Consider the following 17,554-nt stretch of genomic DNA (forward strand, 5'->3'; position numbering starts at 1 on the left):
AAAAGTTTATGAGATTTTTTTTCGGCTGAGAAGATAACCTTGAAGGAGCTGTTGGAGCATAACCTAAGGGAAGAATTGCCCAAAGGGAAAAAGAAGACGAAGCTAGCCAGGGAAATCACAAGGCAAGAAAGAGAACTTCGAACGACGGAAAGGAAAATTCGAAGGCTGAGGTACTTGGAGAAGAAGCAGAAAGATCTCGTTGGTGAAATTCAAGCAATATCTACATCATTGGAGCTGAGGGAGTACAAAAAACAAGTCCTCTAACAAGTTTACACTCAGTTGTCAACGTTTAGCTAACTTGTACTTGTTCCAAGTACTTACCTAGCGTTCTGTTGATTACCTACGGACTTGGGGTTACTTCTTTTAAGAAGGAGTTTACCCATTTAACCTTGTAGGGGCTGAGAAACATGATGTATTCCTTCGACGAAGATCCAGCAGCATTGGAAGACGTGTTCCGAAATGAACTTTGGGATTTTGTGTCGATATTCATTGATGATATTATCATTTACAGTGACACCTTCGAAGAGCACCTAGAGCATATCCAGACCGTATTCAAACGATTGCGAGATGCCGGATTGAAAATGAAGCGAAAGAAGTGTCACTTTTGTGTTCCAGTCCTCAACTTCTTGGGTCATGAAGTGTCAGCGGAAGGGATCAAGCCAAAGGTCGATAACGTCAGGAAGCTTTTGGACGCCAAGAAGCCAAAAACGACCAAAGAAGTCCAGTCATTCCTGGGGCTGACGGGCTATTACCGTCGCTTTGTTCCTGGGTACTCGGAGATTGCCAGACCTCTTTACAAGTGCATCCCAAAGTTTCAGTGGGGAGAAGAGCAAGACAAAGCCTGGCAAACCCTAATTGAAAGGTTGATAAACCCGCCCTTGTTGGAGTTCCCGGATTTCAACAAAGAATTCATCCTCAACACAGACGCTTCTGGGTTGGCTATTGGGTATGTGCTGTCACAGACTTCGGGTGATGGTAAGCCACATCCAATCAGATACGGAGGTAGGGTTCTGAGAAACGCAGAGATCCGATACACGATCTCAGAGAAAGAGCTGCTAAGTTTGGTGTATGCAGTTAGGGATTGCAGTCAATATCTCGAAGGACGTTTCTTCACCATATTTACGGATCATCAACCCCTGACTCATGCGTTGCGATTCCGCGATTCGAGTGGACGCTTGTCCAGATGGGCTGTTCTGCTTCAGCAGTATTCTTTCGAGATCCGCTACAAGAGGGGAGCGAAGAACAGTGATGCAGATGCAATGTCGCGAGCTCCTATCCAATCTGTCTCTGAAGCATTCGTTAGGAGTGTTCGACTTGTGCCCAAGACGGAGATAGCCGCAGAACAAGAGTGTGACCGACCATAATGAAAGTACTTTTGAGAGTTTGGGGACCAAACTTCCCGTTGGCGGAGGTGTTGTCACGTGATGAACTGTGGAAAGCCACTATGCACATATTGTGCATTTTCAAACGAAATACGAAAACAGACAAACGAACGGGGTCTTTCAAACTGCCTCTGATCGAGGTGGGTTCTCCCTGTTTGGGGAGATTTATTGTTTGACACCCAAGTATACATGTAAACTGACGCTTATGAAGCGTGACGAATTAAATGAAGCAGAGTCTCCGCAGAGCCAACTGCGGAGGGTAAATGTTAAATGGTACTGACGAAATGAAGCAGAGTCTCCGCAGAGCCAACACGGAGGGTAAATGTTAAATGGTACTGACGAAATGAAGCAGAGTCTCCGCAGAGCCAACTGCGGAGGGTAAATGTTAAATGGTACTGACGAAATGAAGCAGAGTCTCCGCAGAGCCAACTGCGGAGGGTAAATGTTAAATGGTACTGACGAAATGAAGCAGAGTCTCCGCTGAGCCAACAGCGGAGGGTAAATGTTAAATGGCTGGACTGAGACAAAATGAAGCAGAGTCTCCGCTGAGCCAACAGCGGAGGGTAAATGTTAAATGGCAGACACGGACTATGGACTAATTCAATTACAGAGACTTTACTACGTAGATTTTATGGTTATTTATTTTATTGAAGAATTGATGCATCAAACTTAAACCTTGCTACTACTCGTGCTTTGAATTCTATGATACCTAACCGGTTCTCTTCCAATAATAGCTTGGGATCCTGAACTAGTCCGGGAACAAATATAAATATTGCTGTTGAGGATAATTGTCGGGAGTTACTTATTGAGCCGTAGCGGCCCGCCCGTGACAGAGGACTCGCTTTTCCCCTTACCCATTCTATTAATCGTGAATTAAAGTGGGCAGAAAGTTGGCCATCTTAAAGTCAATGCATTGCCCTTTTTTTATGTTAATGCATTAGGTAACTTCTTTCAATCTTCTTTCTGCCTGATCTAGCAATTAGAATCGGCATGGCATCAAGTCGGCCGTCTAAACTAGAGTTAGATTAACTAACAGATCATGAAAATTGTTATAATCTATCTATTAAATATTTTCTATTGATTATAAAAAATGAAGCCAGTCGTAAAAACAAGTCAATAGAATGCTATAGCTCATCTAAATTGGGCTATTCCAGAAAGAAATTTGCACCCCCTATGTTGAGGAGATCTTTTTTTTAAGGTGACCCCCCTGGATTTTTTCCCAATTTTTCAGGACCCCTTTGAATTTTTTTCTCCCATTTCTTTGGACCACCCTGGATTCTCGACCTCGTTGAGAAGAAATTTATGGAAAGAATGATGAGAGAAGAGAGAAGAGGGAAGCAGACCCTCCGATATCATCGGACCGGGCCCTATCTCGGGATAGTTTCCTACCCCTAGCTAAGGAAATCAAAGCGCTTACCAGACATTGTACTATGTGCTCGCGACACATCAGAGCCGTGTTGTATCGATGATGATACTCGAACAGTACGGGAGAACCTTGCGTTCTAGCAGGTACTGAACATATGAGTACCATCACCACACCACATTCAATGTCCAGCATATCTCCCCATACTCTTGTATCAGAGTGATGGTACCCTATTCCCCTCACATGGTATGGGTTGACCCGGGCCAAGGTACATTCACTTGCCAAGTGAATCGCAGCACCGAGTGGGAATCGAACCCTGACCTCCAGCACGAAAGTTAAGAACGATGACCACTACACTAATGCGCCGGAAAGAATGATGTAGTGGCAGTAACTGACCTGACTCGTCAACGATATATTTTTCAGCATGGAATTTATATCTTTCTTGTTCAGTTGCAATTAAACATGTCTTTGAATCATCTTGTGTTTTGAATGTTGGTCCAATCAAACCATGGTCCTTACAAAGACGCCGTAGAATTGCGGTTGGTTTTATTGGATCACGCCATTTGTTAAATCCGCAACTGTGGTGGGGAATGAAATATATTTCATAGTTTGAATTTTGCCCTTATGTATTACAATGAAGTGAATATAGTCGCTCTCATATTGTCTTCTGAAAAGCCACCAGAACCGTTGAAAAAACCAGAACCGTTCCATATGGACCAGTAGCTCAATGGTAGCATTTGGCCCGCGAATGGCATGGTTGTGAGTTCGAGTCTCGCCGGATCCGTTGGTTTTCCAACGGTTCTGGTGACTGGTCAGAAGACAACATGAGAGCGATTGTATTCATTTCATATTTTACAGAAAACATTTTTGAAAAAATTAACGGTCCGATTACTCTAAAAAAGACTTTTTACCTAATACACCCCTGTGTTACAGACCCGCTGGACCCCAGCCCCACTGGAAAATTTGGCGAAAATTTCGCCCCCGGTAGGAAAATACCCGGGAATTTCTCATCCCCATCCGAAAATCAATGTTTAAAAACTGCACTCAAAAACCATCCCACTGTATTTTTTAATCTTGGAACAATAGAATTTATATCCGCATTTGAATTTCGATAGGAATTTTTATTCCCACTGAGGAAAAAGTTCCACCGGGGCTGTGAGACAGGGGTGTCCTAATCAACAGTCTTATTACTCTAAAAAATACTTTTTACATTTAGCCAAAATTCTTCTGAAGGGAACCAAAAATTTTCACCTCAGGTTCCAAAAATATGAGACTTTTCGACAGATTTTGACGATGTCGAAAAATTTGCTGATACTATCCAAAAGAAATATTCAGAAAAGGTACCCCGCAGAGTTATACCCGGGGGTTTAATTTTGATAAAATAATATCCAAACAAGATTATATCGCCATATTCCTTTAAAGCGCCAACTAAAAACCCATTAGAGCTCAGTTTTCAAAGTAAAAAGCAATGCGGTTTTGATTGTTTTGGGTTAAGAATCAGGTCAGATCGTCAGAACATCCCATTCGCCATATCCCTTTAAAGCAGAGCTTGGTATGTGCAGAATGGATAATCTGTGATAAGACTACAGTTTGCCCATAGTCATATTATAAAAAACCCCGGTCTGGCAATCAATTGTTTTAGTTTTTTGTTCAATTTTCTTTTGTTACAAACAAAAGGCAAGTTGCGATTTGCATACTTTTTGATCACGTTACCAAGATCTCCTCTTGGGATTGGTCTATTCTAATCACATGATCAAAAAGTTTGCAAAATAAGTCGATTTTGATACGTAAGCTCTATCTTTTAACAATAAAAAGAGACAAAAGCCTTCCAGACCAGTGTTTTTATAACGACTAAGCTTACATGTGGTATTTGGAGTGCATGCCGCATGTGGCTTTATGTTTAGAGAAAAATCGATCTTCGACATCAATTTTTGTTTCACCAATCAACGTCGATGATAAAGTATCCATATCGTAAATCGATACCGTCAGCATGTTGTCTTGAGGGATTTTAATTTGAATGTCAAATTTCCTGATGATGAATAATAGAATTCAATTTTTTTTATTAAACCTCCTTTAAACGGTCTCCTCTTACGCGCGCTGCAATCACACCGTTTGGTTTCAATGATTACGTCATAAAAATGTAGCGCGCGCTCGAAAAAAAAAAGTTGAATACATTTCAACTTTTTTCGATCGTTACGTCAGATCGCGCCAATGGAATTGCTTCATTTTCTTTTTGATCATCAATAGCGTGGAAGCTTTGCCAAATAAAGTGCGATCGAAGCGCGTGTAAGCGGAGACCGTCCTTTAGGTATGATGGATCAAAAAAATTTTTCTACTGCATTTCAAGTTCAAACTAGATTTTTTACCTTGAAAGTAGAGTGTTTTTCTAAAATTATAATAAAATTTCATCCGCTTTAAATCAATTGGCTAAGAACTTTAAATAGCTGAAAGTCTTAAGGTTGTTCTTGAGTCATTTCAGAATGTTTGAATGTTGTCTAACGATCTTTAAAGGACAAAATCTATTTCAAATTGATACTAAAATAAACAACCTAAGCTTAATTTTGAAAAAAATTGCATAGAGCTTTCTTTTTCTATTTGGTTGAGTTGCAGAAGGCTTTGAGGCCTGTTTTCGCAACTATAGACGCTTTCAATGAACGCCCCGTCAGCACCTTGGACTGACTACCCAATTCCCCTCACATGGCATGGGTTGCCAAGTAAACCTCTGTGAGTGGGAATCGAACCTCAGTCGCCTGTGCAGCAACCAAGGTAAATGACCACTGCACTATACCACAGCCCCATACCACATCAAAAGAATTGTATACAGCTTTATACCTTCCAAAAGTTGGATTCAAATTATTTTCTATTTTTCCTTCCACATCTTTGATGACTGTTTTACCAATCCTAAGTTGTATATATGGATCGGCCTAAAAATGCAGGTAAAAAGGAACATTTTTTGTGTGTTTATTTTTTGATAATGTGATAACCATACCACCAATCTTTACCAGCTAAATACTCCGGGGGGACTAGGGTTTGCGGATGAGGGGTATGTGCGGATGGGACTGACCCTTAGAGAGACTTTTTGATATTTTTCTTCCATTTAAAAAAAAAAATCCTACCCTTAGAGAGACTTTTTTTTACAATTTTTTTCTCTGGAAATCAAAAAATTTGCTAAAAATCGTGATTTTTCCAACCCTTAGAGAGACTTTGAAAGGTGAAATATCCAACCTTTACCGTCCGCACATACCCAGCACCCATTTTTGCCTAAGTACCCCCCCCACGGGTCAATACTATATAAAATATTTGTTAAACCTAATACAACATGAAGTTTCAAATAAAAATCAAATAAAACAGCCGGCTGCAAACTCCGGTAATTTTCATAATTGTCAGCCTTTCTTATTATATCTAACATAAAATTTAAAAGAGTATATCTTAGTAAGTGCAAGCGCAAACGCAAACCAAATCGGGAAATTAAACCGGAAAGATCGGGAAATCGAACCCGACTATCGATTTACACACAATTACAAATGAAAAACACTGATTTTAAGAAGCTGCTTAACCAGAGTTAGATTAAATTTAACTGAAGAAAGCATTTAAGAATTTACCAATTTCAGAGGTCAACACTACGCTTATTAACAACAAGAAAATAGGATGGAATAAAAATGACTTACCGAGCCTCCAGCGTCTGTAGCCGTCAAGTTTAATGCCTGGAAAGGAGGTAATAATGGATTTAGTGGTGTGAATTTATTGAGAATTATTAGTTCCATTTATACCGAGACGGAAAAATCGTCTGAGACGAGTAGTTTGTAAAATATGATCTGTGGAGGAGATCCTATTTATTGAAACATGAATGGAATGTATACTCCTCCATAATGCTCATTTTCTAAATTGCTCGTCTCAGACAAATTAATCGTCTCAGTATAAATAGAATTATTGCTTTTATGTATGTCAGCTCGGAAGATTTTGATAATGAAATGACCGTTCCTCCAGAAATATAAGGGCCCTGACCATGGTCGAAAAATTAGTTTTTGGAATTGAAAGTAAATCTTTTATTTTAGGTTCCTTGAAACTTTTAACAAAAAACTAATTTGTCAAGAGTAATTAAGAATTTAATTACAACAAGCAATACTTTAATGGACCTACCTATTTATAAAACGAATAATTAGAATTTAATGGAAGTAATGTATAATTTTAAATTTCGAATTATATATCTATTGGAACGGAGAAAGCAATTAAGAAACACCTTTTCGGCAGTACTAATGTGCATCTATGTGCAAAAAATCGCAAAAAACTAATGATAAAATCTTGAGAAAATCTCAAAAAACCGCTTTTTTCGGAACATTTCCGGTTCTACCGGCCGGAAAAATTTTTTTTTCGAAAATCGGGCTCCGTCACATTCGAGGGTTTATAGTAATGCACCTTTGTGCAAAAAATCAGAAAAATTGAATGAGCCAATCTCGAGAAAAGTTGGTAACTAACGAACGAACGAACTAACGAACACGGGTTAATTTATAGGACCTTCACCCCACCGGGGTAGGTCCAAAAATGACGTTATGAACTGATAAAATGTTATGAATGATAAAGTGTTATCTTCTCTTTAGCTATTATAAAATATGCTAAGTTTCAATGGGGAATCCATTTTTTTGTTTAGGGTATTTTCTAAATTTCCCTAAAATAATTGAAATATTTGAATCTTTAATAATTAATTGGGATGAGAAACTTGCTAAAAATCACTATTCTTAAGATTTTGAGACAAAGAAGCTTTTAAAATATTTTCGAGGAGGGCGAAGCTTCCTGTAATGACCAGTTTGAGTTAAAAAACTTCGATTTTGGTCTAACTCGTAGGAATTGGATTGGGTTTCAAAATCAAGCAAAAAAAATCCAAAGTGAGTCTTTCCAGCGAGATTTTAAGCCAAAAAGTCAAAAAAAAATGCAAAAATTTGACAAAAATCCACTTTTTTTAAGATTTTGACTATTTTTTGACCATTATTGGTCAACGAGTGATCCAAGAACCTCCAAAATTGGCCCTGCTCTACTTGATTCTGTCCTCTAGCGAAAAAGACTCTAAGTTATCCAACGAACTATAAACGAGCTTCTAACTCGTTCTAGATCTGGAGATATAAGCCTATAAAGTTTGAACTAGCGACTTCCTTTAAAAACTTAGAAAAAAATGACCGTGGTACTCTTAAAGGGTTAAAAAATGTTTTCAAAAAGTTTTATCTTTCAAAGTTGAAATACTCTTCCACGCAAAAGTCTTTCAAAAGTTTCATTTTCTTCTTCATCAATTTTTTTCATTGCAATTTTTAAATTTTCAGAATTAAGGATAGTTGGCCTAACAGAAAATGTATAACATGCCAAAGTTTTGTGGGCTACATCAGGAAGAAATTCGTATTTCGTACGTGCCAAATATAAATTTGAGTGGAACATGTCGTTAAACAAAGATGACTGAAACAAGACAATTCATTATCAGTACTTTTGTATTAAGGTTGTTTTATAACCATGGGTAAACGGTTCGGAATGGGTCCTACCCACAAAGGAATAGGAATCACGGCGCTGACAGACACTGTGACTTGACAGACGCGAGCTGTCAAGCCATGGCGTATACCATGACACTCGAACGACACTGGGAGAGCGGTGGTCGCGCGAGGTCAAACCTCATGAGTGCCAAGGCACATCACAATGTCAGTCTAATCTACCCACGCCCTTGTATCAGAGTAATAGTACCCAGTTCCCAATTCACATGGCATGGGCAGACCCGGGCGAAGGTACATTCACTTGCTAAGCGAATCGTAGAGACATAATGGGTATCGAACTCGGGCCTCCCAGGCGGGAGTCAAGGATGATAACCACCATACCACTACGCCATGGGTAAACAATAATGAATAAAGCTGCTACTCACCCGTACAATGTAAACCCGACATAAAACATCGAGTGGATCTCTGGTCGGTAACATTTGAAAAGATCCTAAAACCAAGCTTGGATTTTTGAAAAAGTCTGGCAAAGGATGTTTCCATACTTTGATCGCACCCTATTAAGAAGAAAGTACATGTTTATTTGGTGATTACCCAGCGGGCACACAACGTTGTTTCAACGTTCATGTAACGTTATATGGACGTTGTGAACGTTAGATAAACGTTGAAGCAACATTGGATGCAGGCTGGGTACAGACGGAACCAGGATTGGTCGAGTTTTCTTAATCTACAGAAAACGTTGGTGAGATATTTCGCTGGCATAAAATGTGGTTGATCATCCATAAATTTAGGCTAAGCCCTACCCGTAAATTTTTTTCCCGCCCTGGAGCAATTTGGTGACTTTAAAATTTTTGTTACTTTCTCAAAATTTTCTGGTAATGCATCTCATTTGTTTTTAATAATGATTCTTTTGAACGAAGGATTTCCATCCTGGCGTTTCGCTCCAGTCGGGCTTTCAGCCCTTGTCGCCGACAAAATTTCTTCTTACGCTTACCTAACTCCTACGCTCACTTTTCCCGCGTAATACCGTTCCAATCCATACTATTTTAACCTTAAGTTACTTATTCATGATATGCATTACTCCAATGACTTCACAAAATTATGCAACTTTTCTGTTTTTGTTCCACCCAATACGTCACTTTTTCTATTGTTTAAGTGACGTATTGGGTGGAAAATTTTAAAAGTTCTCAGAAAACTCTCCAGTGGTGCATATCACGAATTGCTTCATCAAATTACCCCGTATAGCTACTCATACACCGATTCGACCGGAAAAACTCCGTACAAACAACCTTACGGGCGTTCACCAACCCTTCAACTTTTGAACTTATCTTTTAAGAACAAAATATTAGAATAAAAGTTGTATTATTAATTTAAATCTTGATTGTCTCTTAAAATTTAGCAATTATATACCTTCGTGTTCTTCTTAAATTATTCTCAATCTTCTGGAACGAACCTCATTTTTTTCGTAAATTCAAATTTTAAACAAGTGTTTTTAGAATTCAACAATTTTAGCATACTCAGTGTTTTTCTGAACTTGTGGCCTTTTTAGGCCTCATTGTTCTTAAAATCTTTCTTTAAAAAAGAGTGTACCTTATTGGAACTAATTTTCGCGGGTTTTAATTTTAGCGTTTTTCGCGGTTTTTCGTCAAAATCGCGAAAATTTGATCCCGCGAAAAATTTTGAGAGTTGAAAACCGCGAAAATTAATTCCCGCGAAATACAATTTTTTCCAATTTTATCGAAAAATTTGAAAAATCCCTAGGAAAATGAAAGAAATTTGTCCAAACAAGGGCAAAACCGCGAAAATTAAAACCCGCCAAAATTCCCGAATGGAAAAAACCGCGAAAATTAAAACCCGCGAAATGCAATTTTACGGATATTTTTTTTCGACCGCGAAAATTAGTTCCCGCGAAAATTAGTTCCAATAAGGTAGGAGTTTTTCATCTTTTGTTAAGTTACGTAATTACCGTCGTTACGTAATTACGGAATGAACGTCTCCGGGTGGAATAGGTACACGGGTTGAGGGAAGCTGGGTAAGTGCGTACCAGACCTCTGAGCCCTTACTTTTATAAAGAGACTGATTTTGCTGAAAAGGTGACCGTTAGAGAGACAAAATTGCTAAAAAAGGTAGCCCTTACTCTTAGAGAGATTTTTCACAAAAATATCTTCGGTTTTCGAAAAAACTTTTCTAACTTTCTAGACTTTTTACTCATTTTTGAGTTGATAGTTTCGTTGTTGTCGTAACCCTCAGAAAGACTTTGGGAGGGTGAAAACCCCAACCCTTAAGGCACGCACATACTCAGTGCCTATTTTACTATAAGGGTCTGCTATAATAATAGCGGAAAGTATGTAAATTAACGAATCATGAAAAACAGTTTAAGTTAGCGACCGCAGTCGGAGGCGACCCGAAGGCTCCTCTTTCGATAGCTATCTATCCGAAGGTAAAGGAGGGCGCCACTCTTTCTCCCTGGATTGCTCCACTTAATTGCTGAGCATCCAGCTGAGAGGCATCAAATGCCATTTTCTGTACTAAGTAGGAAGTCATTGGTATGACCCGGCCGGGGATCGAACCCACGACCTTGCGCACCGTAGCCGTATGCTCTACCACTGCACTACAGTCGATGTACTTAATATCAAAACAGTACACTTACCTTAAATTTTCCGAAGATTCTTCGTTCATCATCATCGTCATTGCCATTACTTTTACCACGTAACAAAACGAACGAATGTAAAACGTCATTAAATCCACTGAAACATTCTACATCTTCAAGCTCTGTGTTGTAAATCTAAAGAGAAGAATGTTACATATTATTATAAATAGAGTAGAACCTCTAATTAGCGGACGATCTAAGTTTGGTGTTGTAAATCTAAAGAGAGGAATTATAAAATTTTTATTGGCCAAATTTATAATTCGCGGGTTCTAATTTTCGCGGTTTTGCAGAAAAACCACGACAAAAGGGAAAATCAGTTCCCTTAAGGTAAATTATTCTCTGGAAGATAACATCAAACATCCCGGATTGTAGAGCTAAACAAGTCTCCCGTCTTATCAATTTAAGTTTAATCTAAATTTGTTCAAGTTTAGGTTTTTGTGGATAGGGTACCATTTTCATTTTGAGGCATATGTATTTTATTGATCCACCTCATCTCTGCATGACGATTCCCTTTTCTTGTGTCCTCTCATGATAGTAGAAGAAAGCCGCTGCTTCTTATACTATGCTCTTATTTAAAAGTGTACACGAATTCATAAGATTCATTTTATAAGAACGCGAGTTAAATCTAAGAACACATTAGGAACAGGCAGCCTCAGATTAATAAAGGAAGAAACTAATTAAATATTAGTATAAGTTCCTTAAAGGAAGCATTAAGTAGTCCAATTTACGGTGAATATTTAGGAACATCTTAAGAACATAAGCCCAAAGAGTTCGAACTAAAAGCAAGGTGTGTCAGGTTCTTGCAGAAATGAGCGTAAATAGAAACAAATTTAATTGGCTTTTTTTACAAGAATGTTGTTTTTCATCATGGATATTCTTAACTTTTTTGGCGAACATCATCCTAAAATATTCTTACGGTATTCTTAAGTTGAGATCGAAATTTTAACCTATATTCAACATGTAGGAGAATGTTGAGCGTTACTGGGGGTATTATTGGCAATTTACGGGTGAAAATGCTTTAAAATGGCATTCTTAGGTTCAGTTAAATTCCATGATGGTGATGTTCTTACCATCATATTCTTAATTTTTAGGCCATTTTCATCATGGACATCTTATAAAGTGTATTCTTATTAAAAACGTTTATTGGCTTAAACAACCAGTATAATGAATATTGTAATGGCATAGCTGTGGTTTTACGTGTATCAAATAGGTAATAGCTTGTTCTATCGTGTTTTTACAATGTATTTTAACATGATGGATTAAACAAAAAAATTTGTAGTAATGTGTTCATTTGCTACTTTAGGTGTATTTTGAGTAAAGAAAGTTTTCTATCGTTGATAAAAAGCTACCACGAAATTGAACTACGATTTTTTTTTGTTGGAAAGATTACAAATTTACGGAAAGAAATAGATTCTCACAATAATAATTACTTTAGTTGAAAAAATTAAACGAGTATCTTATTGGTAGAAATAACGTCGGCAAAAAGTGACGGAAAAAAATGCTTTGGGACGAAATCTTTACCGACATTTTTTTCTTGCCAACAGTTGTTATTCATGATATGCACCATTGCATTATTTTCCACGGACCCAACAGATGATTGGTTGAAAGTAACGTATTGACTGATTTTATGTCACTTAAAACGAAAAAGCTATTGGGTCCGTGATGTAATGTCAGAAGACATTGCAATGGTGCATATTATGAATTACGGACGATTTTTTCACGGATAAGATACTCTTTAAACTTCGAACAGAACAGAAAAAAAGAATATGGCGTCAGGACCAATTTGTTATCTAGTATACGATAATCCTAAATGGATAGCTCGACAAACTCATTTATTCAATATTCTGGATTCTGATCGCGACGGGAAAATCACAATCAAGGATTTCAAAACATTCTGGGTTGACCATGTGGTGATTGGGTTCAACGCTAACGAAAATCAAGCCAAGAACCTAGCTGATGCATGTATTAGTGTTGGTCATGCATTCGGATTAAAACCAGGTGTTACATTTGATGTGAACCAGTATGTGAAAGGTGTTAAAGAACTAGCGATAGCAGAATTAGAGACAGCACACAGAGGTAAAATGTTATTCGAAGATGATTTAAGAAAATTTACTGCTTTTGCATCACCCAATAGCATTATTTTACCATCTATGATTTTTCTACGGTCTGTAATTTGCAGTATATTTTACTTTATATAAAAATTTGTACTTTTTATGGGACACACTGTATTTTACGACTAGAATGTAAATGCGAATGTGAATATTCCGACTTTAATAAATCGAGGACCAGAATATGTCGTTGCATAAAGGTGCCACTCTTTTTTATGCAGTGATAAAAGAATTTACCCTTCGAGCTTCTTGGGGAGGGGGGTAAATAGCCCCCCCAAAAAAAATATAATATATTTATCCAATTGACTTGAAATTTTGCAAGTGTACACCAAATATAAATTGGCATCTTTGGTAAAGATTTCGACATAATTGATGACATCATCGCCACCTGATGATTCTTTGAAAATACCGAAATTGTCCCATCTAAACTCTTTTCTTTTTTTTGCTCAAATTTCGTGAGGCCACGTGACATTGATTTTTGGGGCAGAGGGACAGTTTTCGCCACCTGTTGATATCGTGTATTTTACAGACCGACCTAAAATTGCCCCTTTTTACCTAAACAGCCCTAGGATACTATATCTAGTGATTGGAAAATGCTATTGATTTGAAATTCTGACAAGTGTTAGGTATTGATGATATAAGTTTTTCAGCCAAAATTTAAGCAGAATCAGACGAGCGGTTATGCTGAAAGTGAGCATTTTAGGTAAAAAAACGGACCGGTCTGTAAAATGCCAACCACTCACGTGACTAAATTGAATTTTTGGCAGGTGGCCAACGTGTGTACTGACCAGTCTGCATAGTAACAAATACTCATGGGGAGAAATTTTATTTATTATTAGTCTCTTTTATTTGAAAAATCAGCCTTTAGGAACAAATTTCAGGCAAATCAAACGAGACTATCAGTAAATACATGATTTTCGTCAAGTTTACATTCTGGTCTGTAAAATACCAACCAGACAGGGGGTGAACCAAAATTTTGTAAATCATCAATTATCCATATCTACCACTTGTCAAAATTTCAAGGTTATAGCACTCGTCAATCTTGAGATTTTAGGGGGGCAAGATGCTTCCCCTAGTAAAAATATAAGAAGTGGCTCGAAGGGTTAAAGGATTAAAACTGATATTCTCCTTTTTATAGGTGAAGTGACAATGATGAAGAAATGGTTAAGCGCTTTATTTGACGTTGTTGATGCTAACCATGATGGTAGCTTATCGTTTACAGAATGGAAGAATCTATGTCGAACGAATCCAGAGATGAAAGAAGAAGAGGCACAACACATGTATGATATTTGTGATCTAAATCATGATGGTAGGATTGACTTAGAAGAATTCACAGCAAAAGTGTCAGCATTTTGGTACACACTTGATGATAGTGTAGCAGGACTTTTTGGAACAGCTTTTGTATAAACTTTCTTTGTGTAGAGCTACTTAACTTTGTATTTAGGTGTCTCGCCTCATTTCAAAAACATAAATAAATATATCTTTTGGAAACTCCTTTTTGTAACGGTGAAGTGTGACGCTAAAGACCAAATCTGTGTTTTGACTGGACTCGCCAACCTTTATGATTATGTCATTAAATGTTTTGTCCGTAACTTGCGAATCGAGGAGGCTCTGGAACGCTTCGCGACTTTTATACACATACGGCTTGTTAAAGAAATATCTCTCCTAAGAACGACTTTAAAAGATAATGAATGAATCCAAATAACAGTCTCAGTTGCTGTCAGTTGTCAGGATTTTGTTGCACACTTGATGATAGTGTTGCTGGACTTTTTTGGAGCAGCTTTTGTATAAATCATATTTTATGCATCAATTTTGAATGCATAAGGAATAAGCCTGGAAGTAAACAGTCGCGCATTTCGGAGGGGATAGAAGTGGTTTCTTGCCTGTCAATGAGATTCTCCCTTAGCCCTTGAGGGACTTTCGACTTTCAATGAAATATTACCTTTATTCGAACAATTTTTGGGTTTATCATTAAATTTTTCTTCATAACATCTTCTTCAATACCATCAAAAGCACCCGATTGTTCTTCTTCTTCAAGGTCAAATTTCTTGCCTTGTTTTTCACGCTCTTTTTTGATCTTCTTTGTCTTCTTTGCAATAGCTTCTTCCTGAGAAGAAAAAAGACCAGATGATTACCAACCTTTAAGGACTACTTTGGACTACACAATATATTGGTGAGCAACACTCCACAATATAGTTTGTAGACCGCAAAGGTACGAAGTGAACAACTGGTACTCTATTATAAAAAAGACTTTTCTTTCTGTAAACAATCCCTCTATATTGTTGGAAAATTGCAAATCAAATTGATAATATATTGTGGACACCTTTTCAATGTATTGCCTGTACTCCAGCAATACATCGTCAATATATTGTGTAATGTATGTAGTCCTTTAGAGCTAACTGTTATGGCTTCGGGAGCTCCATGTTTAGAAAATTTAAAGATTCAATTGAATCGAAGATTTCCAATAGCTTCTTCCTGAGGTGTCGGTAAAAATCTCAAAACTTATTCATGCCACAGAACACACCTAAGTGTAATTCACAAGGGGTGCTTTTCACTTAATATTTTTTGAATTATTTGGGTATGGACTTAGGTATGGACCTAAGAGAGTCAATTCCCTATCAAATAAATTCAGGTCAAAAATATTTAGTAGCAAAATTTTCAAAATCCTTTTATTTCTTAAGAATCTTTATCTTGATAAATTTGCAAAAAAAAAAACTTAGGGGGGTTTTATTCTGATAAGTTTCAAGTGTAACACAGTGATATTGGTGTTAAGGCTACATACACTACACAGTATAGTGTCAGGTAATATATTGATGATATATTGTCACCTTGATTTGCAATTCCCCAGCAATATAGGGGGATTGTTACAGAAAGAAAATTCTTTTTATAATAGAGCACATGTTATTTACATCGTACATTACGGACCAAAAACGATATTGTCAAATATTGTTCGTCAATATAGTGTGTAGTCTAAGTAGCCCTGTATATAATAATACAATAATCGTACGGGGATAGTGTGTCAGTATGTACCACAATTTGGCCCTTACATTATTCTTTGTTTGTTTACTTATGTTTGAATTATAATATGGTCAGGAAATGTTGGCATTTTTTGGTATTTTAGCGTTTGAAGTTCCCCCGCCCGAATGAGATTTTCAGTCTTTCATCTTTAGCTAATCATTTCGATTTGGGAGGGGTATAATGGCTTCAGGGCTCTATTCTCAGCCCAGTCGGACCATGCACAAGCTTTTGGATCCTGAAATCCTAAGGTCCTAAGACTTAAGTCTCATCTTAAAACTCAGAGTTAAAACTCTACTTTCCAACCCTAAGTTAAGGCAGATAAAACTTTTTGTAGGGAAATTTCCTTTGTGCCAAATATTATGGGCATTGTGGTCGTTTAGTATGCAAGACTGGACTCGTTCAAAATTACTGATGATGATTGATGATGATCTTCGAGTTAGAAAAATTTGAGTTAGCAATTTTCGAGTTAGGAATTTTCGAGTTAGCAAAATTATGACGTCATAAAAGTGTAAATAATGACCTCACTCGACTCTAACTCGATTTTTTATTGAAAAAAAAAGGATTTTCGAGTTAGAATTAACTCGAATTTTATTTTTCGCAAAAACCTTTTCGAGATAGCTAACTCGGAATTTATTTTACGTTCACAAGTTGATTGATGGAAGTTGTACTTACAACTCTTTTCTTGTCTTTGATAGTTTCATAGAATCTAGACCACCAATCAATTTGTTCCTCGTTATCCCCGTCTCCTTCTTCTTCCTCTGGATCCGCCTCGTCATCCTGAAATTGGATAAAATCGGAGAAATATCGGACAAAATCGGGGAAATGTTAGACAAAATCGGGAAAATCGGGAAAACAGGATGTTAGATCAAATGGTGAGGAAATGTTAGGCAAGATCTGCAAATGATCTTGCAATAACAAGTAAAACATGGATAAAATGGGTACTCCTGAAACGGGTGACTGGTTTTACGTTTCGTAACATCGGCCATATAAAAGCATTCTTCATTTGCGTAAAAATCGCCTCTTAAATTTGAACATTTTCTTCCACTACTTAATTTCTTAGTTGAATTGAAAAAGTTGAAAAACCCGTCACCCATTTTTTGTTTATACCTAAAATTTTTCACCTGTATAAAAATCGGGAAAATGAATCGAAAAATCGGGGAAATGAATCGAAAGTCGGCATAACTTACTCCATCTTCCTGTTCTTCTTTCTTGAGGGCTTCCTTAAGAGCTTTGAGTTCATCTAAACCGTATTCAATGGCGGGCGTTTTATTGCTCTCTTCTTCACCTTCCTCGTCTTCTTCTCCGCCTTCTCCACCACCCTCGCCGCCCTCAGCGCCCTTTGCGCCATCGGCCGCCGCTGAATATAAATTGAGATTAATGTTATTTTTTCTTAAGAAGACCTGTAACTATGTGCATTATAGAGGTTTTTCATGTTTTTTTAAGTGACGTAATTTCTGCCTTATGGAAAACAAACGTTCGATTTGCGTAAGGGGTCGTCTCTACAGATTCGAAAATTTACTTCCGGCGGAAATTACGCAACTTAATAAAACATAAAAAACCTCTAT

The 17,554-nt window shown here is 37.4% G+C and overlaps 2 protein-coding genes across 2 annotated transcripts in view; one reads left to right on the forward strand and one right to left on the reverse strand.

The window, feature by feature from the left end:
* The window catches only part of LOC136797792 (otoferlin-like), a 141,836-nt gene that overhangs the window by 11,015 nt on the left and 113,267 nt on the right, over nucleotides 1–17,554 (reverse strand). Inside the window, exons 38-46 of the mRNA XM_067054377.1 lie at nucleotides 17,177–17,346; nucleotides 16,662–16,766; nucleotides 14,914–15,078; nucleotides 10,864–10,998; nucleotides 8,642–8,770; nucleotides 6,414–6,449; nucleotides 5,578–5,669; nucleotides 4,607–4,774; nucleotides 3,142–3,323 (exon numbers count right to left, since the gene is read on the reverse strand). Of these exons, the coding sequence (XP_066910478.1) occupies nucleotides 3,142–3,323; nucleotides 4,607–4,774; nucleotides 5,578–5,669; nucleotides 6,414–6,449; nucleotides 8,642–8,770; nucleotides 10,864–10,998; nucleotides 14,914–15,078; nucleotides 16,662–16,766; nucleotides 17,177–17,346 (1,182 nt within the window). The remainder of the gene's footprint in view (nucleotides 1–3,141; nucleotides 3,324–4,606; nucleotides 4,775–5,577; nucleotides 5,670–6,413; nucleotides 6,450–8,641; nucleotides 8,771–10,863; nucleotides 10,999–14,913; nucleotides 15,079–16,661; nucleotides 16,767–17,176; nucleotides 17,347–17,554) is intronic.
* Nucleotides 12,204–14,415, forward strand: LOC136797832 (aequorin-1-like). The gene is made up of 2 exons (XM_067054415.1): nucleotides 12,204–12,939; nucleotides 14,110–14,415. Exons 1-2 carry the CDS (start codon nucleotides 12,630–12,632, stop codon nucleotides 14,376–14,378), a joined length of 579 nt encoding a protein of 192 aa, XP_066910516.1. The 5' UTR covers nucleotides 12,204–12,629; the 3' UTR covers nucleotides 14,379–14,415.

This window comes from Clytia hemisphaerica, unplaced genomic scaffold, assembly GCF_902728285.1.
Source record: "Clytia hemisphaerica strain Z4C2 unplaced genomic scaffold, Clytia hemisphaerica genome assembly, whole genome shotgun sequence".
In the NCBI taxonomy this organism is placed as follows: Eukaryota; Metazoa; Cnidaria; class Hydrozoa; order Leptothecata; family Clytiidae; genus Clytia; species Clytia hemisphaerica.